The sequence below is a fragment of the Oncorhynchus gorbuscha genome, linkage group LG10, assembly GCF_021184085.1.
Source record: "Oncorhynchus gorbuscha isolate QuinsamMale2020 ecotype Even-year linkage group LG10, OgorEven_v1.0, whole genome shotgun sequence".
Taxonomy (NCBI): Eukaryota; Metazoa; Chordata; class Actinopteri; order Salmoniformes; family Salmonidae; genus Oncorhynchus; species Oncorhynchus gorbuscha.
Window position 1 is genome coordinate 24020972 of NC_060182.1, and position 18089 is coordinate 24039060.

At 44.6% G+C, this 18089-nt stretch overlaps 1 protein-coding gene across 1 annotated transcript in view; it reads left to right on the forward strand.

Moving 5' to 3' along the window:
• The window catches only part of LOC124045717 (collagen alpha-1(II) chain-like), a 29360-nt gene that overhangs the window by 6601 nt on the left and 4670 nt on the right, over positions 1–18089 (forward strand). Inside the window, exons 6-44 of the mRNA XM_046365265.1 lie at positions 218–319; positions 1260–1337; positions 1785–1829; positions 2147–2200; positions 2924–2977; positions 3675–3728; positions 3961–4014; positions 4186–4239; positions 4366–4410; positions 4528–4581; positions 5313–5357; positions 5814–5867; positions 6180–6278; positions 6406–6450; positions 6598–6696; positions 6882–6935; positions 7058–7165; positions 7297–7350; positions 7646–7744; positions 7871–7924; positions 8567–8665; positions 8864–8917; positions 9110–9163; positions 9465–9518; positions 9639–9692; positions 9925–9969; positions 10133–10231; positions 10409–10516; positions 10643–10696; positions 10832–10885; positions 11013–11066; positions 11529–11582; positions 11683–11790; positions 11954–12007; positions 12127–12180; positions 12297–12458; positions 14688–14795; positions 16973–17080; positions 17627–17680. Coding sequence (XP_046221221.1) covers positions 218–319; positions 1260–1337; positions 1785–1829; positions 2147–2200; positions 2924–2977; positions 3675–3728; positions 3961–4014; positions 4186–4239; positions 4366–4410; positions 4528–4581; positions 5313–5357; positions 5814–5867; positions 6180–6278; positions 6406–6450; positions 6598–6696; positions 6882–6935; positions 7058–7165; positions 7297–7350; positions 7646–7744; positions 7871–7924; positions 8567–8665; positions 8864–8917; positions 9110–9163; positions 9465–9518; positions 9639–9692; positions 9925–9969; positions 10133–10231; positions 10409–10516; positions 10643–10696; positions 10832–10885; positions 11013–11066; positions 11529–11582; positions 11683–11790; positions 11954–12007; positions 12127–12180; positions 12297–12458; positions 14688–14795; positions 16973–17080; positions 17627–17680 — 2736 coding nt within the window. The remainder of the gene's footprint in view (positions 1–217; positions 320–1259; positions 1338–1784; positions 1830–2146; positions 2201–2923; positions 2978–3674; positions 3729–3960; positions 4015–4185; positions 4240–4365; positions 4411–4527; positions 4582–5312; positions 5358–5813; positions 5868–6179; positions 6279–6405; positions 6451–6597; positions 6697–6881; positions 6936–7057; positions 7166–7296; positions 7351–7645; positions 7745–7870; positions 7925–8566; positions 8666–8863; positions 8918–9109; positions 9164–9464; positions 9519–9638; positions 9693–9924; positions 9970–10132; positions 10232–10408; positions 10517–10642; positions 10697–10831; positions 10886–11012; positions 11067–11528; positions 11583–11682; positions 11791–11953; positions 12008–12126; positions 12181–12296; positions 12459–14687; positions 14796–16972; positions 17081–17626; positions 17681–18089) is intronic.

Consider the following 18089-nt stretch of genomic DNA (forward strand, 5'->3'; position numbering starts at 1 on the left):
TCCCTAAAGCACCTCAATATGTTCTCTGCAATTATTCACCATTGGCCAGGCTAGTAATGCAGCAAATTGAAAGGTTAATTGATGCATTACAGTTGATTGGTTGATTGACTGATTTGTTGATTGATTCCAAACAGAATAACATTCAGTCATAATACTGAACATGTTTAGGTATTGAACCCGTTGTTGAATGCGTTTGTCCCTCTGTCATTTTCCCTAGGGAAATGTTGGCCCCAGAGGCAGAGATGGCGAGCCTGGCACCCCAGGGAACCCCGGACCCCCTGGCCCACCCGGACCTAATGGACCTGCAGGCCTTGGCGGGGTAAGTGGCATGAGACATATGACAGGACAGTAGATCAGTGGGGCAGGACGTCACCACCACAAAACTCTGTGTCTTTGTCTGTGTGGTGCAGAGAAGCACTCTGCACCACACAGACTGTAGCAGTAGAGCATCGGGAATACTCTAATGGTCAGAAGTGTGTGTGTGTGTGTGTGTGTGTGTGTGTGTGTGTGTGTGTGTGTGTGTGTGTGTGTGTGTGTGTGTGTGTGTGTGTGTGTGTGTGTGTGTGTGTGTGTGTGTGTGTGTGTGTGTGTGTGTGTGTGTGTGTGTGTGTGTGTGTGTGAGAGAAAGAGACTAAGCTATAAGCCTATGTGTTGCTCTATGTGTTAGTAGAATAAGGATCGAGAAAGAAAGATGGATGGATGATACATTGCTAAGCTACTGTACCACAGTCAATCTCAGTTTGTGTGTGAAAGAGACTAAGCTATAAGCCTATGTGTTGCTCTGTGTTAATAGAATAAGGATCGAGAAAGAAAGATGGATGGATGATACATTGCTAAGCTACTGTACCACAGTCAATCTCAGTTTGTGTGTGAAAGAGACTAAGCTATAAGCCTATGTGTTGCTCTATGTGTTAGTAGAATAAGGATCGAGAAAGAAAGATGGATGACACATTGCTAAGCTACTGTACCACAGTCAATCTCAGTTTGTGTGTGAAAGAGACTAAGCTATAAGCCTATGTGTTGCTCTATGTGTTGCTCTATGGATGACACATTGCTAAGATACTGTACCACAGTCAATCTCACCATTATTATACCTCCTGACAACTACTAAGTAAATGTGCCACCATATTTTTTTTGTTGCGCCAGAGCAGTGGCGAGGCAGAAATACAGCCTGTGAAAGCTTTGGTAGACACCAGGGGGCAGTGAATCTACTGTAGACCCTGTCAATTCAGTAACAATGTCCCCTTACCTTTCTGCAGAACTTTGCTGCTCAGATGGCTGGTGGATTCGACGAGAAAGCTGGAGGTGCACAGATGGGAGTGATGCAAGGACCTATGGTAAGGGGACAGGAGACGTTACTGTAAATGAACTTAACAGAATCCAGAGGGGTTAAAAATACTTCAAAATGAATGAATGAAACACCTAAAATCATAGTTTTAAGCTAAATAGATAGGTAGGTATATGGTGAATGTAGGGTGGTAGTAGCATGCTGTATTACAGACTTGAAGCCACACTGCCACCTGGTGGTGAATATGAACCACTGTATGCTATCCGTCAATCCATTGACATGTACTGTATTTATTTTCCCTCTTTGTTCTCAAACCACCATACAACCACAGGCTGAGAACTAACTAATTGTGCAACATCATAAGACACATAGACCATGCTATTTGGCTACAAAGGCTTGCCTGACAATTCAAAGTGTTTTGACTAATTATCAAATATCCCAACAGTTTTGAGCTATAAATGGTTCTAAATATGATGTATTTCCTCTCCGTCTGTAGGGCCCTATGGGTCCCCGTGGTCCCCCTGGCCCTTCTGGAGCCCCTGTAAGTATACACACCTTCATTACTGCGGGCCGGACACCTCTCTAAGCCTTAGTAATAACCACAACAGAAGGAGAATGTTGTGCAATTGCTACTGTAATTTAATAGCTAATAGCTACTGACATTGTGTTAGATGTGTTAGTGCTGTAGAATAGTACTTGACCCTTTAGCCCTCAGTATTGGATGGTTAAGATATTATTTTATGGCTTATCTGTATCTTAATATGCGGTATGGATCTGTATTGTGGACAACCTAAGCCAATAGCAATATGCAGACTATCAGGATGTCTTTGACTAAATGTTCCTTCTAATCAATTCCAGGGCCCACAAGGTTTCCAAGGTAACCCCGGAGAGACTGGAGAGCCAGGCCCAGCTGTGAGTATCCAAAACTATCCCAGGGTGCACCGCAAATCTCGGTGTCACGATAACAACATAGAATTAGAACGCATAGCCCTTGGCAGCAACACCGGCACATTCTAGTATTAGCTATCTAGGGAGTAGTTTTCCATTTTACACTATTTGATTGCATACTTACCACATGAAACAGAGAAATTAGGGTTTATAGTGAGTGTCTAATAAACCCACTCAGACGGGCAATATAATTAATACATTCTCATCCTCAGCACTGATAGTTGTTTTATGCATTTTGTTTCTATAAAAAGAACTTATGCAACCCAGTTTGACCTATAAACCCTGACCTGTAGAAGTGGATGGAATGTCTGCCTATGTGAGGATCACATGGACCTCCATCCCCTACAGAGTTCAAGTGAAGTCACCAACATCCTTACCCTTCATTCAAATCAAACCACTAACAGGAAAATGCCACAGTCCTCTACATGCTGTGAATGTCAGATAAACCTAGACAGGGTTTCCTTTTTAACAGAACTGCCTGCTACATAACAGTTTAATTAGAGTTGGCAATGAGACTTCGAAGACAAGGTTGAAGGCACTAAAGTTATTATGTAAATGTGGAATGGCGTTGTTTCATTTGAGTTAACTATGGGAAGGTAGCTTCTTATCGTTTGTTCTTAGTCACAACAATTAAGCGTATAACCTCCAGCCTAAACAATAACAACCACCTCTCTCTCCCTATAACAGGGCCCACTGGGACCACACGGACCACCCGGACCTTCTGGCAAACCAGGAAGTGATGTACGTATTGTCATCTTCATCAACAAAACCAGATCCATGGCTCAGGTCTGAGTTCTGCTGTCAAGTAGAGCACAAGCACACACCATGTTATATTCACACTGAGGACAACGAGGACAAACGGCTTCACTATCACATATAGAGCTCTAAATATGCTGCGTTACTTCAATTGTGTTATGTACATAGAGCGCATTAACAAAGTTCTTACCACCTGTCCAAATGATCATTCACCTATTGACTTGCCATACTCCAGTAGCCTGAGTGGCAGTCTGTTTCTGCTCTCTTGCCAACTTCTTATGATATTGTCATACTTGACAATGAGAATGGAGTCGGCAAAAGGACAAACAGATCTGGGACCAGGCCATACTCCAGTGCCCCATCATTGTTCCATCATGAAGAGTGGATCTTGTTTTCCCCCCACTGTTTAAAACCACAAGCATGATTCTCTTTGACACAGTATCACGAAGCAGTCCACAAAGCACCACACTTGCCTACCATTGTCCCTCATTGAATATCTATAATTTAAATAATCTTCAGCTCTATGTCCACAATCTGCAGTGTCCCCCCCCCCGAGCTGAATTCATCTGCTTGAAATATAAAATGTGAAAAGTTCTCTTGGACATATATTATTCAGTTGATACACTCCTGATAATCATACCTATAATCATAATCAGTCATTACTCCCTCTCTTTATTTCTAGGGTGAGGCTGGCAAACCTGGAAAGGCTGGTGAGCGTGGACCTGCAGGACCTCAGGTAAACAGAGAGACATAGTCCCAAAAAGTACACAAAACCATGTCCAAAACATTAGAGCACATTGCCATGGATCATCGCTCTCTAGTTTAATTCATCAATTGCCTTTGTTACATCTTAATATTTCCTGATTAATTCAATTCAATTAAACATTCAATATCTTAAGACAGAAGTTCCTTTAACAGATGAATCCCACACAGAATCCTTTATTATCTAATGTATCTCTTTATTTCAGGGAGCCCGTGGATTCCCCGGAACTCCTGGTCTTCCTGGAATCAAAGGACACAGGGTGGGGTGTTTCATCATGCTTCATTTAGAATCACAACTCCATCAGAAAGGATGTCATGATGTTACACGTTCAACATGATTAACAATAGATGAGCTAATTAGTGTTAATTGATCAGTCCAATGAGACGGATGTAGATTAAGTGTCTCTCTATGTATGTCTGTGTGTGTGTAGGGTCACCCTGGTCTGGATGGAGCTAAGGGAGAAGGCGGTGCTGCTGGAGCCAAGGTAAGACTGCCAACTAGATCTTCAACTCATCAAATCTTTCCATTTCTATTCCTGTGTCTGCCTATCTGACTGACTGTCTGATTAGCAGTCTGATTGGCTGACAGACTGACTGTGTCGTCTCTATAGGGTGAGGGTGGTGCTCCCGGAGAGAACGGCGCGTCTGGACCAATGGTAAGAGAGCAGTACACCTGTGCATTACCATAATAATATGAGTAAAAAGCCCTTATCATCTACTATTTTGCTTAACGTGACCAAGTTAAGTGTTCATCTTGTGTCTGTCTCCTGTAGGGACCACGTGGTCTGTCTGGCGAGAGAGGCCGTCCCGGACCTTCTGGCTCTGCTGTGAGTTAACACAGACATGTGCCTTTAACTCTCTCTGATATAAATGCACTCTTGAATAATACATGAACTCAACAATTCAGGTAATTACACACCAAATGATCCAAAGCCCGGAATAATATGCCTAATATTTTTGAGGATTCATGTCCCCAATCCCAATCAATCCTAACCAGACCCAGTGATATTCTGTACACTAGCCTACCAGACAATCCTAACCAGACCCAGTGATATTCTGTACACTAGCCTACCAGACAATCCTAACCAGACCCAGTGATATTCTGTACACTAGCCTACCAGACAATCCTAACCAGACCCAGTGATATTCTGTACACTAGCCTACCAGACAATCCTAACCAGACCCAGTGATATTCTGTACACTAGCCTACCAGACAATCCTAACCAAACCCAGTGATATTCTGTACACTAGCCTACCAGACAATCCTAACCAGACCCAGTGATATTCTGTACACTAGCCTACCAGACAATCCTAACCAGACCCAGTGATATTCTGTACACTAGCCTACGAGACAATCCCAGCCCAGTTTTTAGGACTTTCTCTTTGGTTAATGTGGACACCTGATGAAGACCTACTCAATATGTGCTTTGTAGCAAATCAATTAGTCAAAATTACAATTATGTTTAGGTAAACCTGCTCAATGGTGTAAATGTGTCCATCGATAAACACCCAGAGTACTGTACCATCATAATGTCTCCCATGTCTGCTCTCTCCTCAGGGTGCCCGAGGTAATGATGGCTTGCCTGGCCCTGCTGGTCCTCCCGTACGTATTGCACTCTTCGTGTTGCTTCCTCACTGTCTCAAAGACATATAGCTTTCATTATTATTGTACAAAAGTGGTTTCAAACTAGTGGGACTAGGGCCCCTGGGGGTAGTTGACCTATCCACAGGGGATACTTGAGAAGACTCATGAGAACGTAGGCTTACTGGTAAAATGCATGAGGAGGTACTTCAGGGGTACTCTGGGCAAAGCTAAATTCAGTTGGTGGTACAGTAGCCGAAAAAGGTTGGGAACCACTGCTGTACAAGATACCATCAATGCAATGCAGAAATCAATTATGCACTTCATGTATTACAGCACAATCACAATTGTACACATTTTCAAAAACGTTTGAATAGATTTAGAATTGTTTGACTGTTTCTTCAATGTTGTATTTTTGTGCAATAATAGCAAAATCAGGAATTAGTATGTTAGTTAACTGACCTCTCATCCCTACAGGGGCCTGTTGGGCCTGCTGGAGCACCCGGTTTCCCTGGATCCCCAGGAGCCAAGGTTTGTACTAATTGCCATTATGTTTGTATCATGCATCATGTCAGTCATAACCTTATTGAACCCAATGGAAGCCTATTGATGTGACAAACGATGTGTCTGATGAATTCCCAATCATCAGGTGAAACACTTCATTTCACTACAACATTCGTGAACAGCTCTAATAAGATGATCAATAATGATAAGCTGCAATGAGATGAGATTCTCAGAGTCACTCTACCTCAAGGACACACCATACCATTTGACTTCATCACTGAGTACAGTTTGAATAACAGAGCAGTCCTAATGGTCCTCTGAATCTCCTCCATCCTACAGGGAGAAGCTGGCCCCACTGGTGCACGTGGAACTGAGGGCGCACAGGGACCCCGTGGAGAGGCTGGTACACCCGGATCTCCTGGACCCGCTGGTGCCTCTGTACGTAACATCCAGGCAATCTTTGATAGAGTCTGAAGTGCATTATCTCACACTGATCATCTCTCATCAATTAACTGATACATTATTTTCATCTCTTCACCTTGTCTCTGCTCCTCTGCTCCTTTAGGGCAACCCTGGTACTGATGGTATCCCTGGAGCTAAAGGATCTGCTGTAAGCATATTCTTACACTATATGGGTTTAGAATGTACCCTCTACACTCTTTATATACTCAGCATGAAATAAACACTGCTCTTAGTTCATTATCAGTCTGCTGCTCAGTCAGTAATATTCAATTACTTTATCTCTCTCTTTCTGTAGGGCGCTTCTGGAATTGCTGGTGCACCTGGTTTCCCCGGACCCCGTGGCCCCCCCGGACCTCAGGGAGCAACAGGACCTCTTGGACCCAAGGGACAGTCTGTAAGTCCCCTATATTCACCCCAAAACCTGGACACACCAATTATATGTTGGTGGTGCTGTAGGTTGGTTTACATTGGTTAGTATTGGAGGGTGTACAGGGAGGTGGGGTCATGACAGATAATGTGCTGTGAATAACATTGCTCCTATTTCAGATGTTTTTGACTTTGCACCTGTTTATGTTGTAGGGAGACCCCGGTATTCCTGGCTTCAAAGGAGAGGCTGGTCCCAAGGGAGAGCTTGTGAGTTCTGTTTTGATGTAACACATATCATTCATATCAAATCTGCACTTTTTCATTCTACTGAGATGGACCTGGAAGTATGTTTGAAATGAATCTGCTATCTTCTTGGTCACCCCCTGTAGGGCCCTATAGGTCCCCATGGCGCCCCTGGCCCCGCTGGCGAGGAGGGCAAGAGAGGAGCAAGAGGAGAGCCCGGTGCTGCTGGACCACTTGGACCTCCTGGCGAGAGAGTAAGGATTTGAACCATCACAGATCTCACCACAGATTTTTTTCCTTCTGAGTCATTGGGTCATATCAGTTCTTCCCATATCCTATTCCTCATCAATTAAATATTCCCTCTTCTCTCTGTCCTTGTTTCTAGGGAGCTCCCGGTAACCGTGGTTTCCCAGGTCAGGATGGTCTTGCAGGTTCTAAGGTTGGTCTTGACACTTTTACAGTTCTCAATGCCCCATCTCAACTGATATCCAGGAATGGACAGAAGTAGTTGCAAAATCACAAGTCTACTTAATGAGTCCCTAACTGTAAGATGTTGTAGACGGCTGAGTAGTTTCAAAACAACCAAACCTGTAATATTGTACTGCTGGTATCCTGTTGTAGCAGCTGTGATTAATACAATGGCCAGTCACAGTTTATAAACAATGTCGTTTAAGCTTGAGTGATAAATGCATAAAACACTAATACCTCTCTTTCTCTCCACTCTTCCTTAACAGGGAGCCCCTGGTGACCGTGGTGTTCCCGGCGTGGGTGGGCCTAAGGGAGGCACTGGTGACCCCGGCCGCACAGGAGAGCCCGGTCTTCCTGGAGCCAGAGTGAGTAGTAGTACCCCAGGTCCCCACCACCTCACCATGACAACCAGCCAGAACAAGAGCTGTGGCTCAGCCTGTCAGCCTTCATGTATTGGGTTGACACTCTCTCATTGTGTGTGATGCTCACAGGGTCTCACTGGTCGCCCTGGAGATGCTGGTCCTCAAGGCAAAGTTGGTCCTGGTGTAAGTATGCCTCTTTTCCCGTCTAGACCACATACTGTATTCCACTCAAACATGTTGCCATACAATTAACCAAGATTTGGTGCAGTAATACAGTTTTCCTTTCTAAACCCGTGAGATGTATAAGATGTACAAGATCTCAATGGAGGGGCCACCCGAGTGGCGCAGTGGTCTAACGCACTCTATCGCAGTGGTGGAGGCGTCACTACAGACCCGGATTCGATCCCGGGCTGTATCACAACCGTCTGTGATTGGGAGTCCCATAGGCGGCAGACAATTGGCCCAGCATCGACCGGGTTAGGGGAGGGTCTGGCTGGGTGGGCTTTACTTGGCTCATCGCGCTCTACCAACTCCTTGTGGCGGACCAGGTGCCTGCAGGCTGACCTCGATCGTCAGGTCAACGGTAGTTCCTCCAACAGATTGGTGCTGCCGGCTTTCAGGTTAAGCGGGCGGTGTTAAGAAGCGCAGTTAGGAGGGTCATGTTTCGGAGGATGCATCACTCGACCTTCGCCTCCTGAGCCGGTTGGGGAGGTGCACCGATGAGACAAAATCGAAATTGGGGAGACAAAGGTGGTAAAATACAAAACAAACGAGATCTCGAGTGATGTTGACTTGCTCCTCTCTTCTCTGTGTGTGGTACTGTAGGGTGCTGCCGGTGAGGATGGTCGCCCCGGCCCACCTGGTCCTCTGGGAGCCCGTGGCCAGCCTGGTGTGATGGGATTCCCCGGACCAAAGGGAGCCAATGTAAGTGTCACAGGGGTTTCTAATAATGTTTTGATACCAAGAGGGAAGAAATTGCCTGTAGATTTGCCTCCAGCACCAGACACAGACAGTATCTGACAGTACAGGCAAATAACTATGTAAACGTCCCCATTAATTCCCTTTGCACTTGATGTCCATGCTTCTTCTCTGTGACTGACCAGTGTATTTTTCTTTCAACAGGGTGAGCCTGGCAAGGCAGGAGAGAAGGGTCTTGTGGGTCGTCAGGGTCTGATCGTAAGTAGATGAACCTTTTAGATGACCTTCCTGTATCCCTTGGTCTTAGCAAAGTTGAGTTAACATCTGTGCAATTTTGGTGTTTAACCACCACAAAGTTTCAAGAAGTAAAACAGTGGAGGATCTGACACTGATCCTTTCCTTTGCTGTGATGGTTCATGAAGAACTGATACATGTTCTCTCTCTGAACAGGGTCTAGCTGGTAAAGATGGTGAGACTGGTGCTGCTGGACCTCTTGGCCCTCCTGTAAGTGTTCAACCACTGACAGACATATTGTAAAATACAACAAAGCAATATAAAGTATTTTAGACAGTTCTTAAGTTCTTATTTTATACATGACAACTGCACCCCATAGTGATATAATCAATGTATTTGGTGCACTCATAACACTCATAACATGTAGCATAGTATCTGTAATAGCTAGCATCTCTCTTTGAGCATGAGAATGCAATGGCATTCCCAAACTTACACACAGCTCCACAGGGTGCTAATGCTGTGTCGATCACTTGATCACCTTTTTTGATCATCTGAGGTGCTTCCATCCTAGGGACCTGCTGGAGAGAGAGGAGAGCAAGGAGCTGCTGGACCTTCAGGCTTCCAGGTGAGTTCACCTTACTTTTCTGGATCGTCTAGAACATAAATGATTCCATTCAGAATAACTTGATGTCCATTTTTTTATGATGTCATAGGAAGTCACTGACTGTCTTGTGTTGTTGTGCAGGGTCTGCCCGGACCTGCTGGCCCCCCAGGAGAGGGAGGCAAGCCTGGTGATGCGGTGAGTGTCCACACTGCCACAGCAACACACCAGGCCTGTCCAGGTCCCTGATTGATTGAACACATTAGGAACATCTAACCATGTTACTCATGTCACATTTGTTATCACACACCTCAGCACTTTATCCTGATCAAGTTATACTAGCAAACACAAGCACATGCTTTATTCTAAAACATATTATTTATCTACTGTAAAAATATGCAGCTACAATGTCTCTCTCCTCTCTCTGTAGGGTGTTCCTGGAGAGGCTGGTGCTGCTGGTGCTACTGGACCTAGAGTGAGTTTTCATTTCTACAATAAGTCTGATGTAGATATTTTTCTATATTTTCTCTCACTGCCATAATCATCTACATAGCCACCGCCATCTACTTGTCAAACCTTTACATCTGTAGTCCTTCCTGTTTCTGCCTCTCACTTCCTGTCTCTCTGTTCCCTTATAGGGCGAGCGTGGTTTCCCTGGTGAGAGAGGCGGTGCTGGACCTCAGGGTCTGCAGGGACCTCGTGGACTTCCTGGAACTCCCGGAAGTGATGGACCGAAGGTTAAGAGCCACTCCCTTCGGCCAACCTCATCTGCAATACGAGTTTCTGCTTTTATTGGGCACTTGGAGAACCTCTGAGTCCCTATAGTCTGGCAATCACAAAGCCACTACTGAAGAGAGAAACATCAGAAAGTGTGATCAGCCAACTTCCAAATCCATGTTCCCCCTCTCTGACAGGGAGCCATTGGGCCATCTGGTGGTGCTGGAGCTCAGGGACCCCCAGGTCTGCAGGGTATGCCAGGAGAGAGGGGAGCAGGTGGAATCTCCGGCGCCAAGGGTGACAGAGTGAGTAACAACCCTAAAAAATATACTCTAATCATAGTCGTAGAAAACTAGACAGTGGATTGCAAGGTTATATCATGATGCCTGCTAGATACATACTAAGATGCCATGGTTTTCTGTGTCTTACAGGGTGACAATGGAGAGAAAGGACCTGAGGGCGCTTCTGGAAAAGATGGTTCTAGAGTGAGTACTCAGCAGAAACAGAGAACATAGCCACACTCTCCTGTGCCAACTCTGTCAGCATATTAAAATACAATGATCCAATGACCCCAAGTGAGGTCGATAATAACTCCATCTGTCTTCTCTCCTCCCCCCCAGGGTTTGACTGGTCCCATTGGTCCTCCTGGCCCAGCTGGTCCCAATGGCATAAAGGTGAGAATTACCATAAGAATGACAAAATTGACCTGTATGGTCTAATGTGTATGGTCTAATGTTTATTTGACAGATGTACTGTATGTGTACAGTATGGGTTTGTCATTCCTCTCTCCTTCCCTCTCAGGGTGAGGGTGGACCTTCTGGCCCAACTGGTGCTGCTGGTGCCCGTGGTGCTCCTGTAAGTTGTATTTCTCTGCCTCCAGTTTCAGATTGTCTGTTTTTAGATTTGTATTAAATCAATCATGTTGTCAACATGCCCAGGTTTGAAATGTACAAAGTGCAAACTACCTTCACTACAGTACAGAGAGCAGGAAGAAACTAGAGAACCAGATCCTGCCATGAAACAATGTAGAGCTCTACAGATCCAAATATTTAGTTAGTCACCAGACATTTTGATTCAAAGACCACTCACTATCCAAGTTTCCCAGCATATACAGTTATGAATAGTAAAATAATTTCCAAGTACACCATCTTGATTCCCTCAGAATGAATTTCATCCCAAAATGGTTAACTTCTTGAGTATACTGTAGCTTCCTTCACATTAAATCACTGCACCTGCAACTTGATGGACAGGGACACATACATGTACAGAATGTCTTCCTCTGTGGCACCTGTTTTGAGCCCTTCTCTCTTCTTGTAGGGTGACCGTGGTGAGGGTGGTCCCCCCGGGCCTGCTGGCTTCGCTGGGCCACCTGTGAGTAGAAACACATTAAGTACATCAGTTTCAATGCAAACAATAATCTAATCCATATAAAACACTGGATCTTTATTGACCTGCATCTTCCATCCTCCAGGGTGCAGATGGTCAGCCTGGAGCGAAGGGAGAGTTAGGCGAGGCTGGACAGAAGGGAGATGGTGGTGCCCATGGACCTCAAGGACCCTCTGGGGCCCCTGGACCTGTGGTAGGTACCCCTCAAAATTAAGTCAATAGTCTTATTGCCCAAGACATTATCATTCTATAATATATAAGAAATTAAGAGTATTTGAGAACACAATTGATGCACTTCTTGTTTCTTTGTTCTTGTTTCTTTGTCTAATTGTGTTTCTGGTTGCTTTTTATTCCAGGGTCCCACTGGTGTTTCTGGACCTAAAGGAGCTCGTGGTGCCCAGGGGGCTTCTGTAAGTCAACGGTTCCAATGATAAGAGATTATTACCCAATAGTAAGTGACAATATAAAATGCTATGTTCTGTAATTGCTTTTACTGAAATATTGTGTTGTCCCTCTCTCATGTTGGTAGGGTGCTACTGGTTTCCCTGGTGCTGCTGGAAGAGTTGGTTCTCCCGGGCCTAACGTGAGTATCACATCATCACAAGTATCCATAGACAATAGAAAGTCACCTTTTCATTGAGATTACCTGTGTATATCTGTGTGATTGAAATATGCTGCATCTCTGTTTCCCTCTCTCAGGGTAACCCTGGTGCTGCTGGCCCCGCTGGTCCTGCTGGTAAAGACGGTCCTAAGGGAGTTCGTGGTGACTCTGGAACCCCAGGAAGACAGGGAGACGCTGGGCTGCGTGGAGCTGCTGGAGCCCCTGGCGAGAAGGGAGATGCTGGAGGGGATGGTCTCCCTGTGAGTCTTCCCCATCCACTCTTATATGATATCTCATGGAGGAAACACCACCCAGCCTTTTACCCCTTGTAGGCTTAGTAACACCAACTCAGCCACCTTGATTGTATATCACTTAATTTCAATGTGCTAGAGCTGGAGTTATGAAGTCAATGAGCTAGAGCTGGAGTTATGAAGTCAATGAGCTAGAGCTGGAGTTATGAAGTCAATGAGCTAGAGCTGGAGTTATGAAGTCAATGAGCTAGAGCTGGAGTTATGAAGTCAATGAGCTAGAGCTGGAGTTGTGAAGTCAATGAGCTGGAGTTATGAAGTCAATGAGCTAGAGCTGGAGTTATGAAGTCAATGAGCTAGAGCTGGAGTTATGAAGTCAATGAGCTAGAGCTGGAGTTATGAAGTCAATGAGCTAGAGCTGGAGTTATGAAGTCAATGAGCTAGAGCTGGAGTTATGAAGTCAATGAGCTAGAGCTGGAGTTGTGAAGTCAATGAGCTGGAGTTGTGAAGTCAATGAGCTGGAGTTGTGAAGTCAATGAGCTGGAGTTGTGAAGTCAATGAGCTGGAGTTGTGAAGTCAATGAGCTGGAGTTATGAAGTCAATGAGCTAGAGCTGGAGTTATGAAGTCAATGAGCTAGAGCTGGAGTTGTGAAGTCAATGAGCTGGAGTTATGAAGTCAATGAGCTAGAGCTGGAGTTATGAAGTCAATGAGCTAGAGCCGGAGTTGTGAAGTCAATGAGCTAGAGCTGGAGTTGTGAAGTCAATGAGCTAGAGCTGGAGTTGTGAAGTCAATGAGCTAGAGCTGGAGTTGTGAAGTCAATGAGCTAGAGCTGGAGTTGTGAAGTCAATGAGCTAGAGCTGGAGTTGTGAAGTCAATGAGCTAGAGCTGGAGTTGTGAAGTCAATGAGCTGGAGCTGGAGTTGTGAAGTCAATGAGCTGGAGCTGTGAAGTCAATGAGCTGGAGTTGTGAAGTCAATGAGCTGGAGTTGTGAAGTCAATGAGCTGGAGTTGTGAAGTCAATGAGCTGGAGTTGTGAAGTCAATGAGCTGGAGTTGTGAAGTCAATGAGCTGGAGTTGTGAAGTCAATGAGCTAGAGCTGGAATTATGAAGTCAATGAGCTAGAGCTGGAGTTGTGAAGTCAATGAGCTAGAGCCGGAGTTGTGAAGTCAATGAGCTAGAGCTGGAGTTGTGAAGTCAATGAGCTAGAGCTGGAGTTGTGAAGTCAATGAGCTAGAGCTGGAGTTGTGAAGTCAATGAGCTGGAGCTGGAGTTGTGAAGTCAATGAGCTGGAGCTGTGAAGTCAATGAGCTGGAGTTGTGAAGTCAATGAGCTGGAGTTGTGAAGTCAATGAGCTGGAGTTGTGAAGTCAATGAGCTAGAGCTGGAATTATGAAGTCAATGAGCTAGAGCTGGAGTTGTGAAGTCAATGAGCTGGAGTTATGAAGTCAATGAGCTAGAGCTGGAGTTGTGAAGTCAATGAGCTAGAGCTGGAGTTGTGAAGTCAATGAGCTAGAGCTGGAGTTGTTTAGTCAATGAGCTGGAGCTGGAGTTGTGAAGTCAATGAGCTGGAGTTGTGAAGTCAATGAGCTGGAGTTGTGAAGTCAATGAGCTGGAGTTGTGAAGTCAATGAGCTAGAGCTATGAAGTCAATGAGCTGGAGTTATGAAGTCAATGAGCTGGAGTTATGAAGTCAATGAGCTGGAGTTATGAAGTCAATGAGCTAGAGCTGGAGTTATGAAGTCAATGAGCTAGAGCTGGAGTTGTGAAGTCAATGAGCTGGAGTTATGAAGTCAATGAGCTAGAGCTGGAGTTGTGAAGTCAATGAGCTAGAGCTGGAGTTGTGAAGTCAATGAGCTGGAGCTGGAGTTGTGAAGTCAATGAGCTGGAGCTGGAGTTGTGAAGTCAATGAGCTGGAGTTGTGAAGTCAATGAGCTGGAGTTGTGAAGTCAATGAGCTGGAGTTGTGAAGTCAATGAGCTGGAGTTGTGAAGTCAATGAGCTGGAGTTGTGAAGTCAATGAGCTGGAGTTGTGAAGTCAATGAGCTGGAGTTGTGAAGTCAATGAGCTGGAGTTGTGAAGTCAATGAGCTGGAGTTGTGAAGTCAATGAGCTGGAGTTGTGAAGGCAATGAGCTAGAGCTGGAGTTGTGAAGTCAATGAGCTAGAGCTGGAGTTGTGAAGTCAATGAGCTAGAGCTGGAGTTGTGAAGTCAATGTATTAAACTGACCTATTGTCTTTATCTCTAGGGTCCCGATGGTCCTTCAGGTCCCCAGGGTCTGGCTGGGTCACGTGGTATTGTTGGTCTGCCTGGGCAGCGTGGAGAGAGGGGCTTCCCTGGCCTTCCTGGTCCTTCTGTGAGTATCTCACCCCTGATAGTACTACCACACTTGCAGTAGGTTATGAACTTGAAAGCCAGGTCATTGTTATGGAACCATTGCTCTTACTGGTCCAGTTGTATGTTAAGCTCTCTTTAAATCCAGGTTCATATACAGTGGGACAAAAAAGTATTTAGTCAGCAACCAATTGTGCAAGTTCTCCCACTTAAAAAGATGTGAGAGGCCTGTAATTTTCATCATAGGTACACTTCAACTATGACAGACAGAATGAGAAAAAAAAATCCATAAAATCACATTGTATGATTTTTTAAATGAATTTATTTGCAAATGATGGTGGAAAATAAATATTTGGTCACCTACAAACAATAAATATTTCTGGCTCTCACAGACCTGTAACAAGTTCTTTAAGAGGCTCCTCTGTCCTCCACTCGTTACCTGTATTAATGGAACCTGTTTGAACTTGTTATCAGTATAAAAGACACCTGTCCACAACCTCAAACAGTCACACTCCAAGCTCCACTATGGCCAAGACCAAAGAGCAAGGACACCAGAAACAAAATTGTAGACCTGCATCAGGCTGGGAAGACTGAATCTGCAATAGGTAAGCAACTTGGTTTGAAGAAATCAACTGTGGGAGCAATTATTAGGAAATGGAAGACATACAAGACCACTGATAATCTCCCTCGATCTGGGGCTCCATGCAAGATCTCACCCCGTGGGGTCAAAATGATCACAAGAACGGTGAGCAGAAATCCAAGAACCACACGGGGGGACCTAGTAAATGACCTGCAGAGAGCTGGGACCAAAGTAACAAAGCCTACCATCAGTAACACACTATGCCACCAGGGACTCCAATCCTGCAGTGCCAGACATGTCCCCCTGCTTAAGCCAGTACATGTCCAGGCCCGTCTGAAGTTTGCTAGAGAGCCTTTGGATGATCCAGAAGAAGATTGGGAGAATGTCAGATGAAACCAAAATATAACTTTTTGTGAAAATCTCAACTCGTCGTGTTTGGAGGACAAAGAATGCTGAGTTTCATCCAAAGAACACCATACCTACTGTGAAGCATGGGGGTGGAAACATCATGCTTTGGGGCTGTTTTTCTGCAAAGGGACCAGGACGACTGATCTGTGTAAAGGAAAGAATGTATGGGGCCATGTATCGTGAGATTTTGAGTGAAATCCTCCTTTCATCAGCAAGGGCATTGAAGATGAAACGTGGCTGGGTCTTTCAGCATGACAATGATCCCAAACACACCGCCCGGGCAACGAAGGAGTGGCTTCGTAAGAAGCATTTCAAGGTCCTGGAGTGGCCTAGCCAGTCTCCAGATCTCAACCCCATAGAAAATCTTTGGAGGGAGTTAAAAGTCCGTGTTGACCAGCAACCGCCCCAAAACATCACTGCTCTGGAGGAGATCTGCATGGAGGAATGGGCCAAAATACCAGCAACAGTGTGTGAAAACCTTGTGAAGACTTACAGAAAACATTTGACCTCTGTCATTGCTAACAAAGGGTATATAACAAAGTATTGAGAAACTTTTGTTATTGACCAAATACTTATTTTACACCATAATTTGCAAATAAATTCATTAAAAATCCTACAATGTGATTTTCTGGAATTGTTCTTCTCACTTTGTCTGTCATAGTTGAAATGTACCTATGATGAAAATTACAGGCCTCTCTCATCTTTTTAAGTGGGAGTACTTGCACAATTGGTGGCTGACTAAATACTTTTTGCCCCACTAACTCCCACTAGTCCTGCACCATTGAGTGGTAACTAAGCAACATATTTACCAGAATATCATATCTGGGATATCTGGAGTGATCGACTGTTATATCATGGAGTCCTGATATCCACATACGTTCAATATGACAGATCTACCTCCAGAATTCTTTCTCCTTAAAACTGTCACAAAGTCAATCACTCAGTGACTAATTGGCTGTAACGGGGATGCATTCAGAACTTTCATTTCCATCATACTACGACCTACAACAGACTTTCTTTTGGGATTTTGCTGCTTTTCTTTTGCTGCCTTTTCCCACATAGAGGCTTTTTTTTAGCCAGTTGCTCAAGTCCGACTTTGCATGCAAATGAATAGCTAAGTCCATTAACCCATTGACTAGTCAAATGTTACATCCTTGTGGTTATAGTGATGACGTCTGACACTTATTCGCTGTTGTTCTTGTGTGTCCCAGGGAGAGCCCGGTAAGCAGGGAGCTCCTGGTGCTGGTGGTGACCGTGGACCCCCTGGGCCTGTGGGGCCTCCTGGACTGTCTGGACCTTCTGGCGAGCCCGGAAGAGAGGTCAGAACTAAACCATGACAACACAGGCCACGACAACAATATAAACCACAACAATAACAAATGTAGGCCACTGTAGCTGCACGCAGCAATTACCGGGATAAAGGCCATAGCTGCACTATAGTGCCACCAGCTGGCCAATATAATTACACCTCTGGGTTGATCTACTGCAAGAACCATAGGAACGACAGCAGCAACATAAACAACAACAAAACTCACAACAACAACATCAAAATACATCAATAATCACCAGAACAACAACAGCGACTTTCCAAAACAAGAACACCCCTCCCTCCACACACATACACTAACCATAAAGCAAAAATGTAAATAATCACCACAACTGTAACAATAACAACCAAAACAAACAATGACACAACAGAAAACAAAAAACACAACCATAGTCAATCGCAAACAACAACCACAGCCATCTGTATTTCCACAGCACCATTAACCCATGGACCCCAAATGTGTTGCTTTGGCAGCTACTTCAGGACTGGAAGCCAATACATTTCATGTATTGATTAAATCTCTGTCTCTACCTCACAGGGCAACGCTGGATCTGATGGGCCCCCTGGTAGAGATGGATCCACCGGAGTCAAGGTGAGACACTCCAAATCAAATGGTATTTTATTCTATCAAATGTTATTTGTCACATGCACCGACTACAACAGGTATAGACTACAACTGCTGTTTTCGGTGCATGTGACAAATAACACGCTGTGTAGTAGACCTTGGAGTGAAATCCAGCAAAGTGTAAACATTCCCAGAACATTAGCTAAGATTCCCATTAAGTTCTAGTTAGAGTTTATCTAACATTAGGATGGTAATCACAAAAACGTTCAAATAATGTTCTTGATAACAAAATGTTTTTTAGTTTTTTAAATGTTTTATATGAAATATTCTAACATTCACAAAAATTTTGTGCATAACATCTGTAACAACCACCACAGAACATTCTCCAAATGTTCTTATTAGGTTTCCAGGTAATGTAACAACACAATGTACCAGT